At 42.5% G+C, this 15,443-nt stretch overlaps 1 protein-coding gene across 5 annotated transcripts in view; it reads left to right on the top strand.

The window, feature by feature from the left end:
• Positions 1 to 15,443, top strand: part of tanc2a (tetratricopeptide repeat, ankyrin repeat and coiled-coil containing 2a) — a 48,976-nt gene that overhangs the window by 13,316 nt on the left and 20,217 nt on the right. For 2 of the 5 annotated variants that reach the window (XM_044050423.1, XM_044050421.1), the window contains exons 2-3: positions 6,517 to 6,598; positions 6,696 to 6,803. In XM_044050423.1, coding sequence (XP_043906358.1) covers positions 6,538 to 6,598; positions 6,696 to 6,803 — 169 coding nt within the window. In that variant the 5' untranslated portion in view covers positions 6,517 to 6,537. Of the gene's footprint in view, positions 1 to 2,968; positions 3,346 to 3,454; positions 3,527 to 6,516; positions 6,599 to 6,695; positions 6,804 to 11,231; positions 12,101 to 15,443 lie in introns of those variants that run through there. The other 3 variants (XM_044050420.1, XM_044050419.1, XM_044050422.1) reach the window with 2 other exon arrangements.

Raw genomic sequence — 15,443 nt, 5'->3', positions numbered from 1 at the left:
TGCTGCTGCTGCTGCTGCTGCTGCTGCTGCTGCTGCTGCTGCTGTTGCGTATCACAGCGTCTGCTTCTTTTACTGGCAATTAATGTTTTTCCTCTTCTCAATCAACTTTCATTACATGCTTTTCTTTAAGAATTATAGCGGCAGACTGAGTAACAGGGTGAGACCGATCTCTGCCTGGCTTTTAAGATAATACTACTAATGATTTTTGTTCCTAAACTTTTGATACGTTACATTAGTTTTCTTCTTGAAAACACTGTGTATAAAGTGTAGATTGGAGCAACAGACCATAAGTGTTGTTTAATAACTGGTGACTGAAGTTGTGCAGTATTTGTTGGCATTGAACAGTTGTTGGAACCGGTTTGTGGAGACCTGAGGGCAGAACACAACTTTCATATTATTAAAAAGTCAAACTCAAGACCTACCTTTTTAATCAAAGTTCTCTGCGTCACTAACAATATTTATTATTTTATTTTATATCATCTCATTTGTCTGTTTATTTTCCTTAGTTGTTTTTTTGTTTTTAGATTTTGTTTAGTTTTTTATTGTGTCTATAGCGCCCCCTTTATTTTCCCCTAATTTCAGTTCTTGTGAATAATCTCAGTGTTTCCTCATTAATGAACATTTTGTCTCGTCTGTTTTCATGTCCCACTGTTGCCTTCATGTCTGTGACTCACAGAGACACAGTTCTTACTGATAGACCACACACACATGTGTGTGTCTGTGTGTGTGTGTGTGTGTGTGTGTGTGTCTGTGACTCACAGAGAGACAGTTCTTACTGATAGACAACACAAGTGTCTGTGTGTGTGTGGGGTCAGTGTGTGTCTGTGTGTGTGTGGGGTCAGTGTGTGTCTGTGAGTGTGTGTGTGGTGTTAGTGAGTAGAGCTGGGGTCTGATTTTATCATGTAAAGCACTTTCTGTTTGAGTGCTTGATAAATAAAGTCTGATTTATTCATTGGTTAAATTATTTTTTATTCCATCAAATGGAGGAAAATAGAAAATGGGCAAAATTTATGAGATAAAAAAGCTGTCGGCCGACACACACACACACACACACACACACACACACACATTCTTGTGCAGTTGATCAGGTTTAATTTGAGAAAAGTTGAGGAAAAAAAGGCTCAATTCACTCAATATGCTTTGAAAAAATAGGAATAAAATGTGTAAAAAATCAAGACTAATGTGGCCAAAGGTGCAAAGACTAATATTAGAGGTGTGGCAAAACATATGGATTCATCTGATCCTCTTCATGCTGAGATGTGATGATGCTGAATAACAATATTTTATTATTTCTTCAAGAAAGAAAAACACAGAATTCAACACAAATGTGTCCAGATTAAACATAATCTTGACATAATCTTGGCATTGATACTGCTTTGACAGGTGTTGCAGTGTGTGGATTAAAAAAGTGCTTTCTCTGTTTATCTCAAACAACATCACTGTCTCTCAGCTGCGCTCAGTCTGTTGGTGTTGGCCACCGTGCGGCTTCTGTCCCGGCAGACTGAGCTGCACACAACATCGCTGTAGTCACAAACACAGTAGTTCCCGCCTCCACAGGAACAGGAGCTGACGCCGGCCTTTCCTGTACTTCACTGTCCAAACAGACAGCGTGATGTTTGTGTTCTGTGTGTGTTTGTGGTCTCTGAGAGAAGCTGAGCTTTGTTCAACTCTCTGTGGAGGAACGATGAGAGCTGATTTTCCACCGTGTGAGACGAACACCGCTGGAAAGAAAAGTCATCCCACTGGTCGAGAGCTTCTCTGTGGATCCTCTGTGTGACCAAAGCCCACCTTTCACACATGAAATGAAGGTTGGGACATTAGATCAGACCAGTTTTAAGATCCTTGAGGTTTGTGGTTGATGTGTGATATAACATAAAGCAGTCATTCCCAAACGTAAGAGATCTGAAATCTTAGGTGCAGATTATTGTGTCACTGTCTCTCTACGATAATGACCCTGTTGTTCCCATGTGTCCTCATTCATTCTCAGTTGTGTGGTTGTGTCGTTCATGGACTTAAAGGTGAGATTGTGGTGCAGGCGTAGATGTTGTGTTGTGTTCTCACACACACAAACCTGTGATTATCATGACTTTATCTGACGTCCTGTTACTCAGCCTCACCGCCTGTGGTCCGGCTGTAAGACTGTGTCCAGTCATAGGCTGACGATGATGATGATGATGATAATGAGGGCAAACCATGATGATCTGCCAGTTTTACAAATGTCTTACAAGCTTTTGTAGGTTTTGGTTGTGATGAAGACTCAGATTTAGTCCTGGAAGTGCATGTGTGCATGAGAGGAGGATAACTAACACTGTTCTACTCCCAGTGGTTTATGGACTGATGGGTAGGTAAGTAGGTAGAGGTAGAGGTAGGTCAGTAAGTAGGTAGAGGTAGAGGTAGGTCGGTAAGTAGGTAAGTAGGTAGAGGTAGTGCAACTGATGGTGGAGGTAGGTCCACAGTGTTCTACTCCGTAGGTGTAGGTGTAGGTAGAGGTGTTTAGGTGGTAGGTAGGTAGAGGAGGTGGTGGTAGGTAGTAGGTAGGTAGAGGTAGGTAGGGGTAGGTCAGTAGAGGTAGAGGTAGGTGGTAGGTAGGCAGGTCAGGTAGGTAGGTAGGTAGGGTCAGTAGGTAGGTAGGTAGGTAGAGGTAGGTAGGTAAGTAGGTGGTGGTGGGTAAGTAGGTGAGGCAGGGTAAGTAGGTAGAGGTAGGTAGAGGTAGTAGGGCAGGTAGAGGTAGGTGGAGGTGTAGGGTAAGTAGGGTAGAGGTAGAGTAGTAAGTAGGTAAGGTAGGTAGGTGGTAGAGGTAGGTAGGTAGGTAGAGGTAGGTCAGTGTAGGTCAGTCAGGTAGAGGTAGTAGGTAGCAAAGGTGGTAGAGGTAGGTAGGAGGCAGGTGTAAGTTGGTAGGTAGGTCAGGTAGGTAGGGTAGGTAGTAGAGGTAGGTCGGTAAGTAGGTAGTGGTAGAGGTAGGTCAGTAAGTAGGTAGAGGTATAGTCTGAGAAAAATGTAATTACATATTTCACCCATAATAGTTCAGTCCTAGTATAATAGTTCAGTCCTAGTATAATAGTTCAGTCCTAGTATAAATCTTGACTCAAACTGAACCTTCAAGTGCAGCTTCTGAGATCTGAGGTGTTTGCTGTTAATCACAATAATAATGAAAATGAATAATACATTCTGTATTGAAATGAGTGCAAATATGTATCACATCATGGTCTCTGTGTCCTGATAAATGTAGTATGATGTTGAAGGCAATACCTGGCCCTGACCTCAGGGGTCGCAGGTCGTACTCGAACCAGAAGGCTTGTGGTTCAATCTCTGGCTCCTTCACTCCCTGTGCTGAAGTATCCCTGGGTCTGTATTTGTCATGGTGGTTAACCTGAAGGTCATTCATATGTACATTATCTCGTCTCCATTCTTGCAACCTTTGGTTTGAAACCCCTCTTTGGGTGTTTACTACAAGCTGCTCTGCAGGGACAGAAGAAAAGAACTAAATACTGCTGTACTCAGCAGTGGACAACAGAGGGCGGCAGAGGTCAGTGCTTATTGTGGCTCAGCTGGTGCAGCTTCAGGGACCGTGTGCTGTGTTCTGTAGTGTTCTACGGTCTAATAGATACAAGTCGTGAAATGTGCATAGTGTGTGTGTTGACATCTCCCTCTCTGTACTATTATACTCTGCCATCTGTTTACTTTCTCACCTCACACAAACAAAGTGACTTGAGTGCACAGCAAAACAACAGAACAACAAACAGTGTTCTGGTTCCCTGAACTTGTTGTCGTGTTTCTTTGTACTGGGCTGTTCACCAGTCCTGCTTCACTGTTGTTAGAGTTGTACAGAATGAGGGAAGACTTGATCTTCCCCTCCACAGCCCGGCCCTCTGCTCCACCACGAACAGAGCACACCTTAGTTTCTGAGCCAACAATGTGATCAAAATAGAAATATACAAGTAAGAGACAACATTCATCATGTTCATGCTGTAAAACCTCTCCATTAAAAAAAACCATAATGAGGCTGAAATAGAGCAACAATTATGAGAAAAGCAGCAACGACACAATGGCTAGTGTCAGTTGGTTTACTTTTAGGATCTATATAATTACGGTGAGAATGTTTATTTAGCATCTGCCAACACTTCACCCTCTTCTCCCGCTCACTACTCCGTTTGCACAGTGAATGGCTGTCATGTTAAACTCCAGCTTTTATTGACACTGGTAACAGGACATCCTTGACACAGCAGCACAGCATGTGTCGTGCTTCTCTCTCCCGTCATTCTCACCTGATTATCCTGCAGATTATCCTGCAGATTATCCTGCAGATGAAACTAACGCCACTTTTCCGTCGTACAGTTCTAGCAACACGCGGCTCGACTCCACTCAATTCCACTGGGTTTGGCGTCGGTCACGTCCTGTTCCATCACTTCTACTGCACTTCCTCCTCAACGTGGAAGGGGTCGTCGTAGCGCGGCTGCGCGAAACTGCCGCGACATTTTATACGCAACACAAACGCACAAACTAACAAATAACTGAATCATTAGAATCACTGACGCTCTCCGACCCATCAGTGGCCGGCAAGTCTGTCGACGTCACATTTTAATATCAGCTCAGGTACATGTGTGTATATATATATATATATATGTATATATATATGTATATATATATATATAATATATATTATATATATGTTATATTTATTATAATTTTTTATTATTATATATTATATATATATAAGATTTTTCACAAAGTGTTACTGATCTTATTGCTGTGTAAATACTGATTGACAGAGTTAATTTATTTCTTCACATTTATTATTTCTTGATGAATACAGACGCTGCTGCATCACATGGTTCTAATGTGATGATTATACGCAGTAAAGTCATCTAGCGGTGTTAAAATAACACCGTCAACGTCACTATATATATATATATATATATATATACATATATATATATATGTACATACTGTTAGTGTCAACACTGAAGAAGTTAAATTTAACACTGAATCCAGATGTGTGCCTTGTGCTGGTGTCGTGTTACTTGAACTGCAGAATTGACTGTGGAAACAAAGACAGTGAACTGTCAATCATCCCTCTCTGTGATCAGTGTCCAGTTCTGCTGCAGTGACAGGATGATGAAGCCCATAATTCACACAATATATATTATATTATATTTAATGGATACTGTGATCTTATTATCACCAAATGACTACACTGACAAATTGTTGTATTAGATTTAAAATAATAAGTTAAATCAACATTTATGAAACTTTCTCTGTACAGTCTGCATTGTATGTCTGCTCTGCTATTTAATAAATACAAGGTCATTGTTAAATGACCGTTGGGATGAAAATAGATAAAGTTTAAATGTGTAACGACTTGTTAATTAACTCAGTACTTAATTAATTAAAAGTGCTTGTGTTAGAGACACCGCCGCCTCAGCTGACATCACCTGATCACCACACCAGTTTCCCACTATTTCACACTAATTAGCACTTACTGTATATTTGCAGTCACCAACACAATGATAACACGAATCATCACGTGATTACTTTTTTTTCTATTTGTTAAATGTTTTTTTCATTCCTGGGGATGTGAGAGGAGCTTTGATCCTCTGTCACTCACACTAACCTCTGACCTCTGAGGAGACATCTGCTCTCCACACACACACACACACGATGATCGGTCATAAGTGGTCAGAGGAGATGAATCCCAGGTGTGAACGGTCAGTCTGCATCAGAGGTGATTGCTCTAATGGCTCTTTTACGGCCCGGCACGGCCCGGCACGGTTTAGGTTGATGTTCCATTACAAAAATAGGCTTCATGGCTGCTGTGTCACTGCTGTGACTTTGTTTTACACACACACACACGAGTGATTGGTGACTTGTAAAGCAGTTGTTTTCAGTTGTGTAACTGAATCATTAGAATCAGTTCATTCAAGCTATGCCCGCCCTGACTTCATTTCAATTTAAAAAACTTTATTGATTCCCAAGGGGAAATTCAAGGTCCAGTAGCTTAAATCATCACACACAACATAAACAGTATGATTAAAAAAAACAAAAAACAAATCCACATGAATATTGTGGACAGTAAAAGATACTAAACAGCAAACAATTACTAGATAATAATATTAATATAAGAACGGTGCAAATTGAGTTGGTGTTTTGTGGTTGTGTGTGTGTGTGTGTGTTGTATTTCTCTGTGTAAAGACTTACTAACATGTTAAAACATCAAGATATGAATTTAAATATACTTTATGTGTTGATTCTACATTCATTCCATGATTTTATATAAATAAATATCTGTTATAAACTTCAGATTAATGACAGAAAATTGTAATTAATTAATTAGTTAAGTTTTTTAATAGATAATTAAATATGTGATTTTCTTGTCATACATTCCTGTAGTGGAAGCTTCAGTTGATGATTATGTGTCGCTGCAGCTCTAATATAACCAGAGAATGACGCCCATTATAAATGTGTGTGTGTGTGTGTGTGTGTGTGTGTGTGTGTGTGTGTGTGTGTGTTGTTTCTCAGCACGTCTCCGTGTGAGCAGCCATGTTCCGGAACAGTCTGAAGATGCTGCTGGGAGGAAAAACCCGCAGGAACAACAACAGTGGTCAGTGATCCACAGTAGCTTCTGGGTTTTTTTCCCTGTTTTGATATCGTGGTGGATTTTACATCATCTCCCACGTTTCCTGTCTCTTTTACACCAGGTGGCCGTGGCGTTGAGTCTGAAGGGTCAGAGGTCAGGATGATGGAGGGGTTCACACAGTCGCTTCCCTCCTCTCCTCTTCTCAACCTTCGGCTGGCTAAAAGAAGTGGTAAGTACCGTCTGTCTCTATGACCTCACAGAGGACCTGACGATACGTCTTTGTACGATACGTCTTTGTACGATACGTCGTTGTGCAATACTTTGTTGTACGCTACGTTGTTGTTCGATACGTCGTTGTACGATACGTCGTTGTGCAATACTTTGTTGTACGCTACGTTGTTGTTCGATACGTCGTTGTACGATACGTTGTTGTGCGAGTGCGATACGTACGCAATACTTTGTTGTGCATGATACGTTGTTGTGCGATACTTTGCGCGTTGCGATAATATATAACAATTGTTTGTTGTGTTATGCGATGCGCTTGTTGTTCGATACGATGCGATTACGTTACGAATAGCGCGTCGTGCGATACGTTGTTGTGCAATACTTTGTTGTGCGATACATGCATACTTCATTGTGTTGTTGTACGATACTTTGTTGTACGATACGTTGTTGTACGATACGTTGTTGTGCGATACGTCGTTGTGCGATATGTCGTTGTGCGATACTTCATTGTACGATTCTTCGTTGTACGATTCTTCGTTGTGCGATACTTCGTTGTGCGATACGTCGTCCGTGAAAAGTTAAAGTGCAGGATTCAAAGGAACAAAGTGCATAAAGTCTCTGTGTTGCACGTAGGCGGAGCATCTCTCAACGAAGCGTTCTTCTCCGCCGCAAAATAACATTTTATCAATTCACACGCGAACAATACAATGACGTAGAATCCTGAGGAGAGAGTGAAGTCTTGCCGCAGCTGATGATTATCCGTCCACAGAATGTCAGGAAATCTGCGTTTCCCCAAACCTCAGCGCGACCACGTCCTCAAACGTCTCGTGTCGTTCACGGACCAAAGATATTCTGTTTATTGTCACAGCGAAGAAACCACGACATTATCACATGGAAGGAAAAGACCACGGACACCAGTCAGTCGATGAAGACTGAATTGTTTAATGCTCGATTTTTGATCACTAATACAACACACTTTAAATATGTGCAAGAGTGAATTCATTTGATTTTGATATAGAGGTCACAACAGGAACAGTTTCAGAGACACAGCCTCCAGAGTCTCCACTGCAGCGCTTTTATGGTTCAGTCGCGCCAGAAGCCACACAGGAATATACCCCCACCACCCCACCACCCCCACCATCATCCACCCTCCACCCCTGACACATGGAGACGAGGATCTGGTTGAAAGGGAGGAGAAAACCAAAAAAGAAACCATAACCAGCATTTAAAATAGTTTCCCTCTCTGTGTGTGTGTGTGTGTGTGTGTGTGTCTCTGTCTCTTTCTAACTCACACACACACACACACACACACACAGCTGTGACCTGTTACACTGTGTCTGGCAGCAACAAGGGGGTTGACCTTTGACCCTACATTTGATCATCCCTGGGTGCCACAGTGAGAGAGAGAATGCAGAAATGAAACCCAGCCTCTCCTGCTCTCTCTCTCTCCCTCCCTCCCTCCCTCTCCCTCTCTCTCTCTCTCTCTCTCTTGCTCCTCGGGGTTGATTTGACACACTTTGTCTAAACATTACCATGTGGAGTCTCTCTCTCTCTCTCTCTGTCTTTTTTCCTTCCCTGTGTTGCTCGCTGCTTTCTGTCAAAACAAACAGGAAAAACTGTCCGAGGCGAAAGCGACTGAGCGCGGTGTAAACGCGAGCTTTACTGTAGCAGACGAGCTTCACGAACAACAAAACCAGCAGAAATAATAATAATAATAATGTATGTTTGTCACCTGACAATAAATCTGTGTAAACAGCTTTGATCATTTACAGTCAGAAGAAAAGCAAACATACAAGCATAAAACAGATTCATTCATTGATTATTAATCGATTACTGAATGAATTCTTTGGTAGACATTTGAGAACATCATCGTTCTGAGGTTTGGGAAACGCCGCTCAGCTTTTTCTGACATTTCAAGTACTCCATTATTATTATCATTATTATTATTATTATTATTATTATTAATAATAATATTAATAATAATATAATAAAAGCTTTGTTTGTATAGCACCTTTCATACAAGTATTGCAGCTCAAAGTGCTTCAGAATAAAAGGAAAATAACATTTAAAAATAAATACAACAACAAAACACAACACAGGGTGAATGAAGAAGAAAAGTCTTAAGTCAAAAAGTGAAAAAAAAAAAGTTTTAACTTTGAAATAAAAGAAAAGATGCAAATGAAACGTCCGTCGTTGCATTCGAGTACCACAGGAAATGCTACGTCCCACGTGTAAATACGCTGCGTTCAAATGTTCTATCTTCTATCTTGAAAAAGTAATTATTTCTGCTTTTTCTTTTTTTAGATGAATGGATGTTTAAGAATATGAGGAGCCTCGTTCCCTTTTAGGAAGCTTTATGTATTTGGAGCAAACACGTCCTGCTTGTTTACTGTCACTCACTTTGTGTGCGTTGTTTGTGTTGTGACTACGTTCTTTTCGCTTGTGAATGACGTTGAATATGCGGATTTCTTTGTGTGAGACACGAATGAAAGCGTCTTGTTTTGAAGTATCTCGTTCATTCATTTTGTAAATGACCTCGTTACGGTATGGTACGAGCTTTCCTACTCCTGATGACCACTCAAAGCTGCTTGTAGCGGAGCTGGGAATCAAGCCCTCAACCTTCCAGCTGAGCGACGACTCGCTCTACCACTGAGCCTCAGTGAATGTGACGTATTTACGTGCTCACTGAAAGTGGCTGTCGCTTAAAATCACTTTCGTCTCACTCCTGTTTGAGCTTGGTTTTGGTCTCCACCAGCCCTGAGAGAAATATGAGGCTGATTATCCAGCGCTGTGTGGCCGTGGACAACCAGGAAATCAACTTCCTGCCGTAAACACTAATGGTGCCTGTAATGACCTCCACCCAGGATGTTATCAGAGAGTAACGTGAGTTCATGGTGGAAAAATAAAAGTGCTAAAGACAATGATTACAATCAGATGGTTGTTGTAGGAACACTTAAAGCTACACTGTGTAAACGTTGGTGTTTTCTTGTTATGATGTAACATTATTTGTATGCTCTGTCAGGCAATACTATCAGACCTGACTGAGGGAGCATTGGTGTGTATACACCGGCAGAGCGGAGTTGGGCGGGCGTTTTGAGCTGCAGGATTTTCTTCTGAAACGTTTCCGTCGGCTCTTCTTTGTGTTTTCTGTCACACGTCTCGCTTTAGTAGCGCAATGCTGTTGCCTGCGTCTGTCGCCAGGTGACACAACGGATTTGTGAGCATATCCTGAATAACTGTTCAAATGATCAGCTCTGATCTGCATGTGTCGAGTCTCCCACATGGATTTCTATAGTAGTATAGTAGTAAACAAAATAAAGAAAATGGACGACAGGAATCTGTCTCTTTCTGTCACAAATAGTAACTTTCGCCTGGATTGTTTTAATTATCGTCTCGATTAACTTCCGTCTCTCTGGATCTGCGTCGTCGCCGTTGTGACGCAGAACCCCGGGATTCCACTGCATGAGTGTAAATGTGATGTGGCGTCAACATGGAGGCTTTTATTCTGGAAAAAAAACGGGACGCTTGATAGAACGCTCACGTATTTTCTGCGTGAGCGACAGACTGACAACAAAGTCGGTATGTGAGTCCGTAGAAGCGGACGCCGTGAATAAAGTGGACGTGCACCAGAGACACAACAGAGACAACAGAGACACAACAGAGACATCGGCTCAGAATCACATTGAAAATCACCTGTGGTTTGAATCAGATTTGGAAAAAATCCGATCCAAACAACTCAATCCGGATATGTTTACATATGTGCATGAGTGTGAGCGAGCACAGAAACACAGAGGACACGATTGACTGTGTTTATAATTCAAAGTTACATGGTGGAGGATTGAGCAGCAGTTGTTTATGTCACCGATGTAAATGTGTTGTAAATTGTCCGTGGAGTTATTTTTGGATGTATTTAATAGTGTTCCAACAAACCAGGGAGCCCCACACACACACACACAGAGGCTTCTATGTCTCTGTGAAAACACAGGCATATTTAATTCCTCAGGTTTTGGAAAGGAATGTTGGAGGTATGATTTAAGGACATTTGATCTTCTCATTCAAAGAAGATAAACATCGAAACATTGTGATTCACCCACTTTATCTAGTGCCGTGTACATTTTTCACATTTTTGGGACTGAAGTGGATTACAGTGCTTGGTCTCTGTGTCCACACTCTTTTGTTCTTGGAAAAGGAGTTTCACTTTAATTGCAGCTTCTCTCTCTCCTCCTGCCAAGCGTCCACTGAGTCTTCGCTCACCCTTTTCTTTCTGCTTGTGCTTTGTTACAAGACAGAAGACGGAGCTGTGTTTTTTAACTTAGCCCACATTTCTGGACATGTACTCTCTCTGCACTCGGCTCCTCCTGCAGTCCCCCTCGTTCACTCATGTGTGTGTGGGGGTTAGTGTGTGTTGGAGGAGGAGGAGGAGGTTCTGATTTGCAGTGGAGTCAGACGAGGGAGGTCGCCTTTCCGAGCAGATATGGAGGCTCTGCAGTTGAAAGAAAAACTCCTCTAACATCGGAACCCTGACTTGTTGCTTTGATCTGAGGGAAGATTTACTCGCTACACTTCACTTTTCAGCTGCTGTTCTCGTTTCTTTGCTTTAGTTGTGAGGAGATTCTACCTGTGAATGAAAAGGAGTTTGTTTTTTGGCAAAAAAAAAGCAGGACAGTAACCGGTGAAACACTGTCCAGGTCTGCTGTGGGAGTCTAAGAGTTTAAGAGAGTGCACTTTCCACTTTTACTTGAAGTAACAAGAACCTTTAGTGAACCTATGAAGACTTTCTTTACCACTATTCATTTGTTTTACTGTGCTGCGGTCGATCTGCTTCAGAAGTTGCAGTTGGAGAGGTGTTTTCTTTTCTCCCTCCTCTTATCTCCTCACTCCTACCTCCCTCATCTCTGTCTTTTGTGTTCTGTGGAGAAGGAGGAGCTCGGGCCCAGAGAGAAGAGACGCGTGGAGTGATGTTTCAGTGGACGAGTACCGCGACGCCACTCGACTGACTCAGAGATCAGCGAGCTATGGACTGCACGGCTGTAGTTTTTAAACCGTGCGCCTGCTCGGCGACCAAGTGGTGTCGGCACGAGCGCTCGTCCGGCCGCCGGCCATGGAGGCTGCTGCACGGCTGCAGCTGTGGCAGAGATGTCATGGACGCAGATGTGGTTGGCCACACCTCCTCCCTCCTGCAGCGCTTGCTGTTTTATGTCTGCTGTTGCGTGTCCCACGAGGACAGCCCCGAGCTGCGTCGGCACTGGGTGGCGCCTCCCGTCAGTGGAGCGCAGAGGAGAGGAAGAGGAGAGGAGGAAGGTGAGAGTAAACGAGGACAGACAGGTTTCATTTACCTGTCTGTGTGTCCCCTGTTTTTTGGACATTTTCATGCTGTAAACCACATTGTACACTTCTGGCACAACTCGGCTCGACTCGACTCGTCCTTTTTGCTTTTCCTTTAGGGATAACCAGTTTGTTTCAGAGTGCTTCAGAGAGCGTCATGACTGGAAGAGTCGTGAGTGCGACAATCGAACAATGCCGAACTGTAGATCAGTTAAAAAGACTTCAAAGATCCCGTAGACGTGTGTTAATCTCCTACATTTAGACAGGAAATCTGAATATTTACCAGAGGAGTCTGGTGTATTCAGTGACAGCACTGCTGAAAGCCGGCGATCGTGAGCCCAATCACAACCCGTTCAGCTGTATTTCCGTTCACTTCAGTTACTAATGATTCAGTACACCGTGTGTGTTTGTGTCGCTTTTAAAACGACGTCACTGCAGTTTCCTGCAGTCGTGCTAGGACGAGGAGGTCATAGAGTACTGGAAAACCACGTGCCTGACACCAAACTGAGTAGAGCTGCGACTGTATAATGGACATTCAAGCATATCAGCTGCACACGACCCTCAGTCAGGTCTGATAGTTTTGCCTGACGGAGCCTGTTTTCAGATGAAAGACACAGCTTTCAAAAATCCTGCACTGAAGTTTTAATTTAGATGGAGGAATTAACTAACTCATACATTGACATTTTGTCTTTGGTTTGGGCCAAGCTCAAAATGTACTATTATGGATTCTATGTTTCCCATAATGCAACAATAACGCAACAGTTTGATGCAGTTTTTAGTTTGTTAAAGTCTCAACGCGTTAACTCGAGGAAACTGAACGTTCCAATCCAAATGACATAAAATACATAAAACACACAGGATATGAAACAACGTAAACTCAAAGCAATATAAAAAAAAAGACGGAATATAAAACACAGAAACAAGGTCAATAAAATTAAATATATATATGTAAAAACAGTAAAAGTGCCAGCTCTTATAAATGGTCAGGGAACGCCAAGGAGAAGAAAATCCCACTCTTGTTTTCCTGCAGTGTGTGATCGTATTTTACTTTTTAAAGGTTTTACCTGGTTAAATAAAGGAAATACTGTGGGGAGGTGGACCACAGCAAACACTCTGTCTCTATAGGTAACACAAGAAGAGATCTCTGTGCACAGCTCAGTGATTGTGGAACTATGTAAAAGATGACTGAGGTAAGATGGACCAAGACCATTTAAGGCTAAAAAAAGCAGAATTTTAAAATGAATTCCTTAAATAGATTGGGAGCCGGTGCAGAGATGCCGACACCGCAGTGAAATGCTCTGGCTTTTGTGTTCCAGTCAGAAGTTGTGCAGCAGTGTTCTGGAAGCACACAATATCATATTGTCCTGTCATAGGTGCTGAAGACTCTACAGTCCATAAAAGTTAGATATAACTAATTAAGGAGATATAATTAGTTATATTAATTATATATCTAATATCATTTCTACTCACTGGTGCTTTAAAGGGGCAGTTCATGTGTCTCAGGGTGCGTTCACAGCAGCTCCGTCTAAACGCACAACCGAACTCTGGTGTGTGAACGGACTGTAACGCAGGGCATTGTGGGTAAACACAACCAAAACATACACGCCGAAACAAATGTCTGAGCCTGTTGTTGTAGCTGTGGATTTGATGCAGGTCCAACACTGCATTAAAAACAACAGACGAGCCAGTTTTCTTGTTCATCGTTGTCTCGTCTTCTCCTTCGGTCGTTCTTCACGCAGCGCCACCTCAGGCGAGGAGGGGAATACGTTATTCAAAAGGTCCGGTTCGTTTCACTTAAGTGCAAAAGCGTGAAAGCAAACTCGGACGTGATATTCACGTGGATGTGGATCTCTCTGCGAGATGAATCAAGTATCTGTCTATCTTGGACCAGGTCTAGCGGAGACTATTATGTGCTGATTGTGCTGTGAAGCAGCCGTCTCACTGTCAGTGAACGCGTGGTTACCCACAGGGAAAAACTTGGATTGTCACCTAAATGATCTTACTCGACTTATGCTAATGTGCCGTTTTGATATCGCAGAGGCTGTGGGTTGAAATCCGGCCCGTGACACTCACACTTTCTGTGAGTTTATAACAGGAGGGAGGAGGAGGACAGCAGTGAGGAAGACTTAAACACTAAAGGAGGCGAGGAGAGAACCAGGGGATTGGAGGAGGAAGCACAAATGCTTCATCTCTTCGCTTTCACACCCCTTCTCTCCAGGCCCATGCTTCCTGTTTGCCTCATCACTGTTAACTATTAAATAAAGGCACAATGCCAAGAAATCCTGTGAAGGGGAAGAAAGGAAGGAGGGAAGACGGAGAGGAAAGAAAGATGAAGGAAAACAGAAATAACAAAAGAATTAAGGAAAAGTTTAAAATAAATAACGCAAGGGCAGGGGAGAGAAAAAGAGAATAAGAAAGATGAGAGGATGGAGTGAAGGACTGACGACAGAAGTTATAGTAGTTTAATGTAGCAGAAGTGGAAAAAAAATCTCTGCTTTCTCTATCTGATCCTTCCATTTTATTTTTCTTCTACTAAAAACGACTCACACACACCCTGTCATTGACTGACCACACACACACACACACAGGTTCCTGAACAGCATCCTCAGTGAGGACACTCATAGACATAATACATGCTGGACCATCACAGTTAACCCAACACTCTTCACTCTCACAAAGTCCTGGACCAGACCTCACAAATGTCCTCACAGAGACAGATTTGAGTGAAAGTCTGTCCTCGTGTCCCCGCTGTGGACAAGAGGACAGTCTTTTTTCCAGTTTGCTTTGTGTTTGCTTGGTTTTATTTTCAGTCTGACTCTGCAGTGCCTCTCTAGTATTCAGTCCACAATTTATAGCTGTAATTACAGACTGTCAGAGAAAGAGACAGAGTATGAGCCCTCATGCTGTGGCTTACATTCTTGTGTGTGCGTGTGTGTGTGTGTGCGCGTGTGTGTGTGCGTGAGTGCTTTTCCTTTTGGCATATTTAGGTCGTAATAGTAAATATATAAATATGGACATGACATTACACACAGCGTCTGGAGTGCATACCTTTTGTGTGAGTGTGCGCTCAGTTCTCTAATGATCTCGTCCATTTTCTGTTGTCTTCTCTGACAGGAGACACATTTACACTCTGACTGTGTGTGTGTGTGTGTGTGTGTGTGTGTGTGTGTGTGTGTGTGTGTGTGTGTGGAAGTGGCTCCAGGTCACCAGGACAGTGGATTTGACTGAGGTCACAGTAAATATTGTGTGGCTTTGAATCATCAGCGACAAACTGATGTGGCTCAAAGAAAGAAAGAAAGAAAGCCTTTAGTGGAGAGTC

The sequence above is a fragment of the Solea senegalensis genome, linkage group LG19 (assembly GCF_019176455.1).
Source record: "Solea senegalensis isolate Sse05_10M linkage group LG19, IFAPA_SoseM_1, whole genome shotgun sequence".
NCBI lineage: Eukaryota > Metazoa > Chordata > Actinopteri > Pleuronectiformes > Soleidae > Solea > Solea senegalensis.
The sequence above is the reverse complement of the archived record's forward strand: the minus strand, read 5'-3'. Positions and strand labels throughout refer to the sequence as shown.